Source organism: Narcine bancroftii, chromosome 2 (genome assembly GCF_036971445.1).
Source record: "Narcine bancroftii isolate sNarBan1 chromosome 2, sNarBan1.hap1, whole genome shotgun sequence".
In the NCBI taxonomy this organism is placed as follows: domain Eukaryota; kingdom Metazoa; phylum Chordata; class Chondrichthyes; order Torpediniformes; family Narcinidae; genus Narcine; species Narcine bancroftii.
Window position 1 is genome coordinate 73,177,265 of NC_091470.1, and position 15,131 is coordinate 73,192,395.

The window sequence follows — 15,131 nt, forward strand, 5'->3', positions numbered from 1 at the left end:
GTGACCATGGTATGGTTACTTTTGAGCTGCAATTAGAAAGGAAAAAAGAAAGGAAGTCGGAAGCATCTGTACTGCAGTTAAATAAAGGGGATTATGCAGCTATGAGGGAGGAGCTAGCCAAAATAAAATGGAAAGATACACTAGCTGGGAGGACAACTGGGGAAAAATGGTAGGTATTTTTGGACATTTTTCACAGGATTCAGGACAAATTTATTCCAAAGTGGAGGAAAGGCTCTAGGAGATGCAAATGGCAGCCGTGGCTAACTAATGAAATCAAGTGCAATATCAAATCCAAAGGGAGTAAGTATAAGATAGCGAAGCGGAGTGGGAAGTTGGAGGATTGGGAAACCTTCAAAGAGCATGAGAGGGTAACTAAGAAAGTCATAAGAGAGGGGAAAATGAAGTACGAGAGGAAATTAGCAAATAATATAATGGAGGATAGCAAAAGCTTTTTTAAATATGTGAAGAGGAAGAAATTGGTTCGGTCTAAAATTGGTCCATTAAGAATGGAAAAGGGTGGAATAATTACCGCAAACAAGGAGATGGCTGAGGAATTTAACAAATACTTTGCAACTGTCTTCACCAAGGAGGATATAGGTTATGGTCAGTTAGGGGGTAGTGGTCATGCTGTATCAAGAGACTTGGGGAACTTTCCTGGGGAAGTAGGGGATCTAATGGATATCCGGATCCAGAAGCAGGAGGTTGTGAGTAAATTGTTGGGACTGAGGGCTGATAAATCCCCAGGGCCTGATGGGCTGCATCCCAGGGTGCTTAAAGAAGTTGCTATGGAAATTGTGGAGGCACTGGTCGACATTTTCCAAAGTTCCATAGATTCGGGGGAGGTCCCTGAGGATTGGAGAGTGGCTGATGTGGTGCCGATTTTTAAGAAGGGAGGGAGGGAGAAAACGGGAAATTATAGACCGGTCAGCCTGACGTCAGTGATGGGGAAGATATTGGAATCTATCATAAAAGGAGTAATAGCAGAACACTTAGGCAGAAATAATAGTATAAGGGCTAGTCAGCATGGATTCCTTAAGGGTAAGTCATGCTTGACTAACCTGGAATTTTTCGAGGATGTGACAAAGAGGGTGGACTTGGGAGAGCCAGTAATGTGGTGTATTTGGACTTCCAGAAGGCCTTTGATAAGGTACCGCACGGGAGACTAGTGGGCAAGATCAGGGAGCATGGTATTGGAGGTAAGGTGCTGACATGGATAGGAAATTGGTTAAGAAATAGGAAACAAAGGGTTGGAGTAAGCGGGTCTTTTTCAGGATGGCAAGATGTGATTAGTGGAGTGCCGCAGGGATCGGTATTGGGTCCTCAGTTGTTTGTAATTTATGTAAATGATTTGGATGAGGGGATTATTAATAACATGAGCAAATTTGCAGATGACACTAAACTGGGTGGCAGTGTGGGGTGTGAGGAGGATGTCAGGAAAATGCAGAGGGACTTGGACAGGTTGGGGGAGTGGGCTGCTGAATGGAAGATGACGTTCAATGTGAGCAAATGTGAGGTTATCCATTTTGGGGGCAATAATAGGAAAGCTGAGTATTATTTAAATGGAGACAAGCTAGGGAGTGGGGAGGTGCAAATGGATCTGGGTGTACTTGTTCACCGGTCACTGAAGGCTAACATGCAGGTTCAGAAAGCTGTGAAGAAGGCAAATGGCATGTTGGCCTTCATAAAGAGGGGATTGGAGTATAGGAACAGAGACGCCCTTCTGTAGTTGTACAGGACCCTGGTGAGACCCCACCTGGAGTATTGCGTCCAGTTCTGGTCTCCAGTTTTGAGGAAGGACATACTAGCTATAGAGGGTGTGCAGCGCAGATTTACAAGGTTAGTTCCAGGGATGGCGGGGTTGACATATGCTGAAAGGCTAGAAAAACTGGACTTGTATCCGATGGAGTTTAGAAGGATGAGGGGGGACATGATTGAGGTATACAAAATTATCAAGGGGATAGACAGGGTGAAGTCGGATTACTTGTTCCCAATGATGGGGGAGACGAGGACTAGAGGGCATAGTTTAAGAATACAGGGTAGGCCCTTTAGGACGGAGATGAGAAAACATTTTTTTACCCAGAGAAGTGTGAATCTGTGGAATGCTCTGCCACAGAGGGTGGTAGAGGCAAATTCGCTGATTATGTTCAAAAGAGAGTTAGATAAGACTCTAGTGGGCAAAGGAGTTAAGGGTTATGGGGATAAGGATGAAAAGGGGTACTGATAGTAGTGATCAGCCATGATCTGTAAAATAGGCGGTGCTGGCTCGACGGGCCGAAGAGCCTACTCCAGCTCCTATTGTCTATTGTCTAGTCTAGAACAGGGGTCTCAAACTCAATTTACCCGGGGGCTGCTGGAGGTAAAGTCTGGGTGAGGCTGGGCCACATCAGATTTTCCACAAGAAAAGCTCTTACAAAAACATTCCAATGTTATCAAATGTCTTTATTTTTATTTTTTAACACAAAGTAAGATGAAAAAAATAAATAAATTAACAATTCATAAAAAAATACAATCAATCATTAATAAATAAATAAAATGAAAATAATAATAATGAAAATAATAATAATACAGCAGATATAGAAGACTGAAGAAACCACATATAGTTGCTGACTGGAGAAATGTAATTATTATTATTCAGATTCAAATGTCTGTATTAACAGTTCTTTAACCTTTAACTTTCTGAACATGAATGGAACATTGAACATAAACTGTTATGAACATGTCTTCTTCTGCCTACTTCTTACTGCTAGAGATCTGGCAGCGCTTCCTCTTGCATAGCCGAGCCATAACTTCCGGGTTCAGAATGGACGCCGAAGCGCGTGAAGCGAGCGGCCGCGGAAATTGCGCATGTGCCGTGGGCATATAATGAGAAATAGAAAATGCACACAAATATGCTTATATTCGCAATAAGCCCAGCCGACGTCCCGCCCCCCCAGAGCAATATACCCCACTGTGATTGGTAGGTTCGTTCAGCTCCGCACACAACACTGAAAAGTGCCAATCATATCAAACTCGCTGGCCGCACTAACATTAAACTTTCATATTAAGGAGGGGCCACGAACTATCGTCGGCCCGCGGGCCGCAAGCTTGAGACTCCCTGGTCTAGAAATAACAAGCAAAAAAGTACTGCAAACTAATTCAGTACACAGTTACAGCTTTACAGTTCGTGCCCAAAATGGTTCGGGAAAATCGAGTTGGTGTCATGACCCATTTTTTGAAGCTGCAGTATTTTCTCTCGCCACCTGCCAGGTATTTTAGGAGAGAGTGTCAACTACAGTCATCGCATTTGCAGATTTTTCGTGTTTAACTCAACTATTTTAAGGGAAATAGTTGCTTTGTGATGTGAATATGGGTGTTTCTGGTAGATCCATTGTTGCTTTTAAAACTTTTACAACAATGTTTCCGAAACTAGCTTGTTGAGTCAAGGGAAAACGTGGCATACTGGCGACGAGGAATGTCCCAAGTTTGTAGACGCCGTGCATGTTCTTGCGAGATTACTCTATCTGCACCAAAACTCAGGTTGCAGCCGGAGTACAGTACAAACAATGAGGGCGGAGATGCGTGGAATCCCCACCCTGCCGGGGTTGCCATGGCAAGCGGCGCGGCTGCAATTACTGGTGGTCACAAGAGGATGGAGGCAGGCAGGCGCGGGCTCGAAGGAAGATAACGCATTGCCACTCTGACTTGGGCTTTCACTTCTCTGACCCCGACAACCTCTTCACTCAGGAGAAGGCGGGAAATGGCGGATACTGACAATTCTTCCCCAGTAAGTGTGGAAAATGATGGTCAAAGTTGCAAATGATTGGGTTTTTAAAATTTATTTTCGAATGCGTTAATTGGGGTGCGTCCCTCCATTGAGCATGCATGCACTTCACCTGAAGTCTGGTAGGACTTGGGGTGGGGGGAATGATCTCTGCGAACTGCCGACTCCGAACTAATGCTTGGGCTGAGCTTTCGTGGCAGATTCGGGGATCAGCGCTGCACATTGGACTCGATGCACACCCTGCGCACGAAATTCAACGTCCCACTTAACACGGTGCAAACTGAGCTCGCGTCCATCATTGGTGAGATGGGGCTTGTTCGTTCCTTCTGATGACAGATCAAATACCATAATAATGGGGGATTTGTTTCTGTCCAGGTGAGGCAGAAGTTCTTGCTGCCGTGGAGCGATGGACACGTTCTTTGGTAAAGGTGGAGGTTACAATATTTGTTTCAACTAAAGTCCCTGGTTCAGGGACAGATTAGATCGAATCCTAAAGCATTTCAAACCAGTGTGGAAGTTTCAAATTCGCATTTATTTTACAGGTGAAACCCTTTGTCGGCGAAATCAAAAGTGGCTTGAAGCCATCGATGAGGATGACCATCATGGGAATAGTTCATTCAAAGCCGAACAGGTATAGCCAGCTGTGACTACTTCTTTAATACAGATCCTTGGATTCGGGAGTAAGTCTCCTTAAATCTCTTCTGAAGATCATTTATCGTTGATCTATGTCGACAAAATTCACTCTGCCTGTCAAATAGAGGTTTCCCCTCCCCCCCCCCCCCCCCCCGCCCCCCATTAAAGAAGGTAGAAATGTTACATAGAACAAAAGGCATTTTCCCCACACAAGTTTATGTACAGTAACTGGATGAAATCAATAACGTATTATGGACACCTATCTTCTCTGGCTTGGCTTCGCGGACGAAGATTAATGGAGGGGTAATGTCCACGTCAGCTGCAGGCTCGTTTGTGGCTGACAAGTCTGATGCAGGACAGGCAGACACGGTTGCAAGGGAAAATTGGTGGGTTGGGGTTGGGTGTTGGGTTTTTCCTCCTTTGTCTTTTGTCAGTAAGTTGGGCTCTGCGGTCTTCTTCAAAGGAGGATGCTGCCCGCCGAACTGTGAGGCACCAAGATGCACGGTTCGAGGCGAGGTCAGCCCACTGGCGGTGGTCAATGTGGCAGGCACCAAGAGATTTCTTTAGGCAGTCCTTGTACCTCTTCTTTGGTGCACCTCTGTCACGATGGCCAGTGGAGAGCTCGTCATATAACACGATCTTGGGAAGGCGATGGTCCTCCATTCTGGAGACGCGACCTACCCAGCGCAGTTGGATCTTCAGCAGCGTGGATTCGATGCTGTCGGCCTCTGCCATCTCGAGTACTTCGATGTTAGGGATGAAGTCACACCAATGAATGTTGAGGATGGAGCGGAGACAACGCTGGTGGAAGCTTTCTAGGAGCCGTAGGTGATGCCGGTAGACGACCCATGATTCGGAGCCGAACAGGAGTGTGGGTATGACAACAGCTCTGTATACGCTAATCTTTGTGAGGTTTTTCAGTTGGTTGTTTTTCCAGACTCTTTTGTGTAGACTTCCAAAGGCACTATTTGCCTTGGCGAGTCTGTTGTCTATCTCGTTGTCGATCCTTGCATCTGATGAAATGGTGCAGCCGAGATAGGTAAACTGGTTGACCGTTTTGAGTTTTGTGTGCCCGATGGAGATGTGGGGGGGCTGGTTGTCATGGTGGGGAGCTGGCTGATTGAGGACCTCAGTTTTCTTCAGGCTGACTTCCAGGCCAAACATTTTGGCAGTTTCTGCAAAACCGGACATCAAGCGCTAAAGAGCTGGCTCTGAATGGGCAACTAAAGCGGCATCGTCTGCAAAGAGTAGTTCACGGACAAGTTGCTCTTGTGCCTTGGTGTGAGCTCAACACCCATATACCTTTGGTTATTGCCTAGTGAAATACAAATTAAGTTGCTCTCAACTGGTTTCAAGAGTAAATATTGTTTTCCATTGAGCGTTGCAAAAGGGAATGCAGTAGTTTGCTGTGTGTGCCAGAGAAACGAACAATGTTTGTTCAGGACAACAAACTTTAAGGTCATTCAAACTTTATCAGAAAGAAATGTATTTCATTTTTAAGGGATACTCATTTTGATGCACAAAATAATTAACTGAAATAAAACACACCAGCAAGGATCGAATGTTAATATTATTCAGAAGTTGTTGCAACTCTTCAAATTAATTTTGTTGCAGTACAGATTGAATGCTGTTGATGAGAATGTTTAGCATGTCACAGATTGGGGAGGTGGTGGTTGAATAGAAGTAATAAGTGAAGCTGGATCATCCTAATGAAGGTAATGAAGAAAAACAAAGATACACAAATATAAAAGATTGTGTTCAGTCCTCCCCAAGTATCTTCTCAAGAGCTAGGGCTTTTCCTTTTGGAGTGAAGAAGGATGAACAGTGATTTAATAGTGTTAAAGTCTGCCCATACTGCAAACTTGTATGTGAATGAAGAACACAGGAGAAAACAAAAGAACCAGTTTTAAAATACAAACAGTTTTAATACTTCAGTTTGTAACACCAGTGGGAGAAAGGAACACTCATGAAGAGTCCTTGACTCTTCAATAGAGGACTTCAAGGTTATGAGAGGCATGGATAAGGTAGCAGTCAGCATCTTTTTTCTCCCCCCATGGCAGGAGTAGCAAAACACCAGAGGACATCTGCACAAAGTGAAGGGAGGAGACATCAGGGGAGTAAGTGTTTTTTTTTCCAGAGTTGTGGGTGCTTGGAATGCATTACCAGGGGTGGTGGTGGGGGCTGGAACATAAAGGGCATTTAAGATGCTCTTAGACAGGAACATGGAAGAAAGAAAAATAGAGGGTTATGAGGGAGGGAGTTCCTTTTTTTTGGGTAGGTATATAAGGGTTGGCACAACATCGTGGGCCAAAGGGCCTGTACTATGTTGTAATGTTCTATGTTCATATTCTATAAAGGTCTCCAAATCAGAAGCCGAAGCCAAGCTGGCTTGCTTCAATGAATTAGCCAAACATAAATTGACACGGCATAAATAAGTGGTGCTGTTATTTACCAGATGTATTTCTAAACTATAGTATTGGGAGAACCACAGTAAAATTTAAGTTGAAAGAGGAAAAAAAGGACATGAAGACAATTCAGAAACAACTAGATAACTTCAAATCAAATTAATCAGTTAAACAATGATGACCAGTGTATGATGAGTCTTTTAAAATTTAATTAGAAAATTAGTCACAAACAACAAGTTAGGAAATATAATGCTTCTCACCACACATTTTGCTATCCATTTGGAACTATGAAAACTGTCAAAGGGCGAGAAAAAGCAAAACATTTAGCATTTTTGGCACAGGAAGAATTAGCATTCCCTACTCTTTTGCAAACATACCAAGTAAATTGTCAATTTTTTTTTCTCATGGCCTTGGGGAAGAGGGTAGTTCACAACAAGAAAGCTCAACATTCCCAAGGCTTGATCACTATTTATGTCCTGGTGAGTCATATTTAGCCAAAAATAAATACATCTTACAGACCTCCTCGCAACCAATTATCAAGCACACTATTTTAGAACATAGAACAGTACAGCATTGGAACAGGCTTTTTGGCCCACATGTCTGTGGAAGACATAATGCCCAATTTAAACTCAAACTTTGATGTGGGACATGATATTCCCTGGACATCCATGTGCCTATCTAAAAACCTCTTAAACATGACAATTGTTTCTGCCTCCACCATTATAGTAGCTGTGTTAATTACCTTCAACTTTCTGTGAAAAGTCTGGTCCTGCATATCCTTTAAATATTCCTCCCCCCCCCCCCCCAGTGGTGCATCCCCCACTTTTAGGTACATATGTGCATATTCAATTCATTGTCATTGTAATAAAAAAGTTTGTCTGCTGTAAGGCAAACGGATTCACCATTGGTAGAAATTGCCTGAAGTGCCTCTTACAGTCGGAGAAAAAGAAGCAAAAGAGAGTCACCGAGTGACCCTAGGTTCATCGCCAGCGCTTCCACAGCTTCTGCAGCCACACAGAGTTCAGTCCAAATCATTGGTGATCCAAGCTCCAGATCTGCGTATCTGACCCGGTCAGGAACCCTTCTGCACTCCCTCGCATCCCAGTTCTGATACTTGGGACCCTTTCAGCTGGTTTCAAGCCAATCTCCAGCAGTCCGCAGCTCGGCATGAGTCTCCCAACAGCATTCTCCAGCAGCCCCCAGTCTCCATGGGTACCTCGCCTCAAGTCTTCAGCAGCCCGCTGCATGCTTTGGCCTTTCAACTGCAGAGCCCCCTCACTGGTCTGCCGCTGTGGGTTGTCTCTCAGCTTCTTGTCAGATGGGATGGTCTCTCTGTTTTCTGGTGCCTTGTGCAGTCTTCTGCTCCCCTGGAGTCTGCAACCCCCGGTGGCTGCTGCCAATCAGAGGCGCTGCCATCTTTGGAGCTGATCCCCCACGGTCATGGGATTTTTAAGTAAAACTTTATTTAAGATTTTATAACATGTAGGATTACATTAAAAAAAAATTAAGAATAAAATAATAAAATTACAATACAGTATCAGTAATCTAAATAAACTATACCCTCCCCAATAATTATTACACATTAATAACCCAAAGTTAAACGACTTTAACGGGCTGTTTAAAGCCTGTGCAGAGCTGACAGCCACTGACTGTGTGATTGGACCCCGTGGGAGTGCTCTATCTCCGCTCCTTGCTGCCTGTGGGTCTGCACCAGTGGAAGCTCTACTGTTACAGCAGCTCCATTTTCAGAGTCATCTAGTATGTAATTTTTACTCTGGGGGGGGGGGAAGATTCTGACAGTCTATCCTATCATTGCCTCTCATAATCTTATGAACTTTTATTGTCTCCCCTCAACTTCCATTGCTCCAGAGAGAACAATCAAGTTTGTCCATTTTCTCCTTGCATCTTGTATCCACTAATCCAGACAGCATCTTGGTAAATCCCTTCTGTACCCTTAACAAAGCCTTCACTTTCAGTCTGCAATAGGGTGACCAGAATAGGATGTACACAATATTAAAAGTAAAGCCGAACCAAAGTTTCATATAGCTGCAGCATGACTTCCTTTCTCAATGCCCTGCCCAACGATGTCAAGCATTCCATGTGTCCTCTTTACCACCCTGTCTATTTGTGTGGCTACTTTCAAGGTTCTACGGACCAGGACTCCCAGATTCCTCCTGAACAGTCAAGTTTATAAGAGTCCAGCCATTATTTGTACATGTACCCCTTTCATTTGATCTCCCAAAATTCAACATCTCCCACTTGCTAGTTTAAATTCCATCTGCTGTTTCTCTGCCTATATCTTAACTGATCTATGTCCTTTTTGTACTCTTTGATAGCCATCGACACTGTCTACAACTCCACCAATCAATGTCATACACAAGTGTACCCATCCACCTACTTTTTCATGCAGGCCATGGATAAATCACAAACAATGGAGATTTAAAAGCTGATTCCTGGACAATATCATTGGTCACAGACTTCCAATCCAAATAAACAGCCTTCCACCACTACCATCTGTTTTCTTTGAGTCAATCAGTTTTGAATTCACTTTGGATCCCATGCATCTGTGCATTTCTGGATGAGTCTACCATGATAGACATTATCAGCTATCTTATGAAAGTCCATGTAGACAACATCCATTTCCCTACCTTCATCAGTATTTTTGTCAATTCCTCAAAGCAACTCAGTCAACTTGATAAGATGTGATCTGGCATTCACAAAGCTATCTTCTTTTCCCTGATCTGACTTTGCCTTTCCAAATGTAAATCCTTTCCTCAAGTACACTCTCCATTAGTTTTCCTGTCATTGATGTGAGGTTCACTCACCCATAATTTTTTGGATTATCCCTATTTCCGTTCCTGAACAAAAGTACACTCCATTTCTCTAGCACCTCACCTGTTACCAGGAAGTAAGAATTATTTTAAAGTAGCACAATTGAGGTTTTTGTCCCCCTGTTATCAACGGGATGAAAAACCAACTTGGATTCAAATAGAAATGAATAAAATTGGTGAAACTATTCCAGAGTTAATTTTGTATAAAAGGAATAGTGAGTCGTTTTAAGGAATTGAAACATATTTTAAACATATGGAATAGAATTCATATTGAGAGATTAATTAATTAAAAATGATCAATGACCAAAAATTTTGTTAAAACAAAATCAATTTCATCCTTTTAATTTGAATAATTCTTTATTTGATCATTGGTATAGTAAAGATATACAGAGAATAAAAGATTGTTTCTTAGGATCTTTTTTCTTAACTTTTGATCAATTCAAAGATAAATACAATATACATAATAATACAATTTTTCCATATTATCAATTCAAAATGTGTTTGTAAAAGAGACTAGGAGAAGATTTGAGACTCCCTAAACAAAGTCAATTTGAAGATATAATAACAGATACATTTGTTGTTAAGAAATTTATTACTAATATGTCTATAAAATTACAAGAGAATGTAAAGAAAAAAGATTTATATAAATCAAAAATCCGATGGGAGAAAGATTTAAAAATACAATTTCCAGAGGAGATTTGATCAAAATTATGTCTTGAAAGTGTTAAGAATACAGTAAATGTTAGATATCAAATGGTTCAATATAATTTTCTTCAATTGTTCTATACTCCACGTAAATTAAATAGAATTGATCCTAGTTATTGAAATAAGTGTTTTCGATGTGCAAAAGAAAGAGACTTTTCTGCATTCAGTGTGGTCTTGTGAAAAAATGGAAAGGTTTTAGAATGAACTGAGTTTATTATTAGGGCAAATTATGAAGATAAAGATACCAAAGGATCCAAGAATATTTTTACTTGGAGATATTTATGAAAATGATATAAAATTGAAATTGGACAAATACCAAGAAAAAATTTTAAGTATTGCATAGCAACTGAAATGTATAGCGACATCATGGAAAGATGATGGAAAAGTGTTATTAAGTAGATGGTCCAGTGAGATGCAAAATTGTCTTCCTTTGGAAAAAATTATGTACAGTTTAAGGAACCGAGTTGAATATTTTTATAGTATTTGGAAACCATATATGGATTGTATGGATAATTTTCCGTCTACCTTTTATCCACTCCTCTTAATTAGTAATTTTTAATAACAATTTAATGATTGTCTATGCTAATATTATTGTATATTAAATGGTAGGTGTTTCTTTTCTTTCCTTTTCTTACTTTTGGGTAGGGGGGAAATGGGGAGAAATATATAAAAGTACTTTTTTTTGTTTCATTGGCCGTGGATATTTGATTAATGTTTTATTCATTTTTTCCTGTAATGATGCAAACAATTAAATAATTTTTTAAAAGGGAAAAAAAAACCTGTTACCAGGGAGGATGGATTGATTTTTGTCAAGGCCCCAGCCATCTCACTTGCTTCTTTCAATAGCCTGTGATACATTCCATCGGGCCTAAGAGTTATCCACTATGCTCCTCTTACTTTCTTAAAAATGCCCAACACATTAGCATTCTCCACATTATGCTCCCTAATAATATCCTCCTTGTCCTTTTTGTAAATCACTGATGCAAAATACTCTTTAATATTCACCCACTTCCTCTGACTCCAAACACAAATTCCCTCTTTTGTTTCTGAGTGGTCCTTTTCTCTCTCTAATCATCCTTTTGTTCATAATGCAAGTACAAAATGCCTTGGGATTCTCTTTAATCTTGCTCACCAAAGACACTTCATGGTTAAGTTTAACCCTTTTAATGCCCTGCTTGAGCTCTTTCCTGCATTCTTAATTTTTTTTTAATATTCTTAATATTTCTCCAGGGCTCTGCTTGTTTTTAGCTTCCTGAACTTATGGCTCCTTATCCAATTTTTAAATTCACACTCTTTCTGGTCATACAAGGTTCTATTATCTTTCCATCCCTGTACTTCATCTTTGCCGGAACATGCTTGTCCTGGACTCTAATTGGTTGATCCTTAAACAACTCCCACATTTTGATTGTGGACTTGCCTGACAGCAGCTGCTCCCAATTAACTCTCTATCTTCTATCTGATAATGTCTTAATTTATCCTCCCCAATTTACTACTTTCCCAAAAGATCCAACCTTATCTTTATTCATAACTATCATGCAACTTAAGGAATAGTGACCATTTTCCCCAAAATGCGCTCTCAGTGAAACTCTGATCACCCGGCCAGACTCATATCCCAGACCAAGGTCTGATATGGCCCCTTCACTGATTGGACTATATGCACACTGTATCAAGAAACCCTCCTGGATGCTTTTAACAAATTCTACCCCATTTAAGCTTCTGACACTAAGGGCATCCCAGCTATTATTGGGGAAATTAGATTCACCCATTACAATAATTTTGCAATTTTAAACTCTCCCCACTGTCGAGAACATCTACAGGGAACGCTGTCATCAGAGAGCAGCAGCAGCAATCGAGGATCCACACCATCCAGCACACACTCTGTTCTCACTGCAGCCATCAGGAAGGAGGTATAGATGCCACAAGACTCGCACCACCAGGTTCAGGAACAGCTGCGACCCCTCCACCATCAGACTCCTCAACAACAAACTCAATCAGGGACTCGTTTAAGGATCCTTATTCGTGCACTTTATTGATTTTTTTAAAAAACTCTCTGTATTTCACAGTTTGTTTACATTCATTATCTGTTTATAGTTCTTTGTTTACATGGACACGCCTGTGCACAGTTTTTTTTATTGCACTACCAATAAGTGGCCATTCCGCGTCGCCCACAGAAAAAAAAATCTCAGGGTTGCATGTGATGTCATGTATGTACCCTGACAATAAATCCACATACATGTTCCTTGATTTCTTGGTGACTAGTGGGCCTATCATATACTCTATCAGCGTGCTCATACCTTTCTTATTTTATCCTTGCCATTATGTCCATTCTGTAGCTGTGATATCCTCCCTAATTAGTAATGCAACCATTCCACCTCTTGTATCTCCCACTCAATCCCATTTAAAATAACAAAACCCAGGAACATTGAACTGCCAGCCAAGCAAAATCTACACATTTAATGCAAATGACTGGGCATTAATTTAGTTAAGATTCTTTCATTAACTTATCATTTGATTCACTGAAAACCAAAAGATCATTTTGCAGTACTTAAATTTAAAAAGGGTGGGGGGGGGGGCAGTGTGTGCAGGGGAGGGACCGAGGTAATAGAATACTGGATAAATGAAGTTCAAATTTATTGTAAGAGTGTACATGACATTGCATACAACCCTGAGATTCTTTTTCCTGTAGGCTCGGCAGAATTTATGATGATTAGAAGATCATTAGAAATGAAGGTGGATGAGAGGCGGTCACAAATTTGGGCGGGGGCAAGATTTGAGAAAGGGAACAAGTAAAGGACAGGCGGAAGCTGTGAATTTAGATTGGGGTGGGGGGTTACTTAAATTTCAGAAATTGAAATCAAGTTCCAGTATAATTCATGATGAACCCCTATTATTGCTGCAGAAAGTTACATATTTACAGATTTAAGGGTATAAAATGCAACAAATTTTGTAAGTACAATACTTCAAAGATTAAATAAAATGCTGAGAAGGCATTTGCTAGAAGCTGGCTGAGACCAGTTGTACTGTTAGCTCCAAAATTTTCCCATGCATTCTGAACCAGTTACAGTTCTGCTATAGGAGCCAGTCATTCACCCATAAATTCCATGTACAAATGGGACAGGATGAAGAGCTTAATAGTGCAAGAGGAAATCTGCCTCAGGCAGAATTGTGATGTTTAAAGTTGAGATACTCCGATATTAATAATGTGTTGACCCAGTGTCAAAATTTTTCAACTTCTGGAAAAAGGGGTAGTTTAAAAATATATGCTGAGTAATTCAACAATAATTCAACATGTAACTGCATGTAACCGGCTGTCCCAGCATGCGACAGTCCTTCCACTTCAATCTGCCATTTTGTTGCAATGGCAATGCTCCTGCATTCACTGCAAAGCTTTTTCATTCATCTCCTCCTCTTGCATGTTTCGAGAGCGCCTAATAATTTCCTGTATTTTCAGTGCAAGCAAATATCCTTTGGAATAGACCTGAGTAACTCAGCTATGGTTAATCACATGGTTTATGAATGGAGTGAAATATTTAGTTTACCATCCAGCGTGTATTTCAGAATTTTATAGTCCTATTTCTCTAGAAGTTCTATGTAAAGAAAACTTAAATTCCCATCCCAGAGCACATATAACCATTTACAGAGCAGAAACAGGACATGTCGGCCTTCAAGTCTGCACTGGTTCACTAGAACAACTCCACTAGTTCAAACCTCCCGCTCTCCGCCAATAACCCTCCAACCCCCTTACCTTCATGTACACATCCAACCTTCTCTTAAATTTCAGAAGGGACCCTGACATCTGGGACTTGTTGGAATATAGAAGAATGAGAGAGGATCTTATAGAAATGTATAAAATTATGAAAGGTTAAGGCAGAGGTGTGGTCCCAAAGGTAGGAGGTAATAGGTAGAAAAGGGAAGGAGGACACAGCAGCAAATGAAAGAAGGATGGCTAGGTGAATAGAGAAAGGTGGGAGAGCTGAGGGAAAGACAGGAGAAGGGAAGGGAGAGGGAAAGGAGAGCAGGTTAGTAGAAACTGGAAAAGTTTATGTGAATACCATCCAGCTGGAGAGCACCAGGTCGTCTCCAAGTTATGGGTGGCCTTGGTGGGATAGTACACGATCAGGTTTAAACGATCTTGAAGAAACACATGATTGTACCTGATGCTCTGCGGTTTCTGGTGCAGCGAATCAAATCAGCCCAAGATTGTCATGAGCAGTGGTGGATCACTCAAGAGGAAGCTGAGAGAGGTCATCTGCTTGCCACTTTTGGCCGAAGAACGTTCTTTGGCAAAGTCCAGCTGACCAGCCCCAACCTTCACCACACCTGGGACAGGTAGCGGTACTTGTATGTTGGTTCCATACATAGCCTGATGCAGCCACACATGTAGGTGGTCATCAGGATGAGAGCCACTTTGGTATGCTCTGACCCCTGTTGTTAAGTGTCTTGCACATAAGAACCTATTCAATCTAGATCCCCATATGAACAAGATTATTCCAGCAATCACCAGGACAGAGCCACGGGGGATGGACCTTTCCGACAGCACTACCTTGCTGATGAACAGGTTCTTCCCAGTTATTGAGAAGGAGCACCGCGCCAACAGTCCAAATTCCCTATGGACCTTTGGGATCCACTCTGATCAATTGATGTGGCCCCTCCAAACCAGGCCTCCAACATCTTCAGGTAGTCAAATCTGATTGAAGAGGATGATGGAGCTGTCAGACCAGTTACAGAAGAATTGAAAGAAGAATTGTGAGCAATTCTCGTCCTGCTCCACTGTGGAGACTCTGGATTGAAAGGTGA

General features: G+C 41.6%; 1 protein-coding gene across 3 annotated transcripts in view; it reads left to right on the forward strand.

The window, feature by feature from the left end:
• LOC138753736 (galectin-related protein A) overlaps positions 1-15,131 on the forward strand; it is a 55,413-nt gene that overhangs the window by 28,300 nt on the left and 11,982 nt on the right. For 2 of the 3 annotated variants that reach the window (XM_069917087.1, XM_069917089.1), the window contains exon 2: positions 4,303-4,391. In XM_069917087.1, the coding sequence (XP_069773188.1) occupies positions 4,303-4,391 (89 nt within the window). Of the gene's footprint in view, positions 1-3,591; positions 3,764-4,302; positions 4,392-15,131 lie in introns of those variants that run through there. The other variant, XM_069917088.1, reaches the window with a different exon arrangement.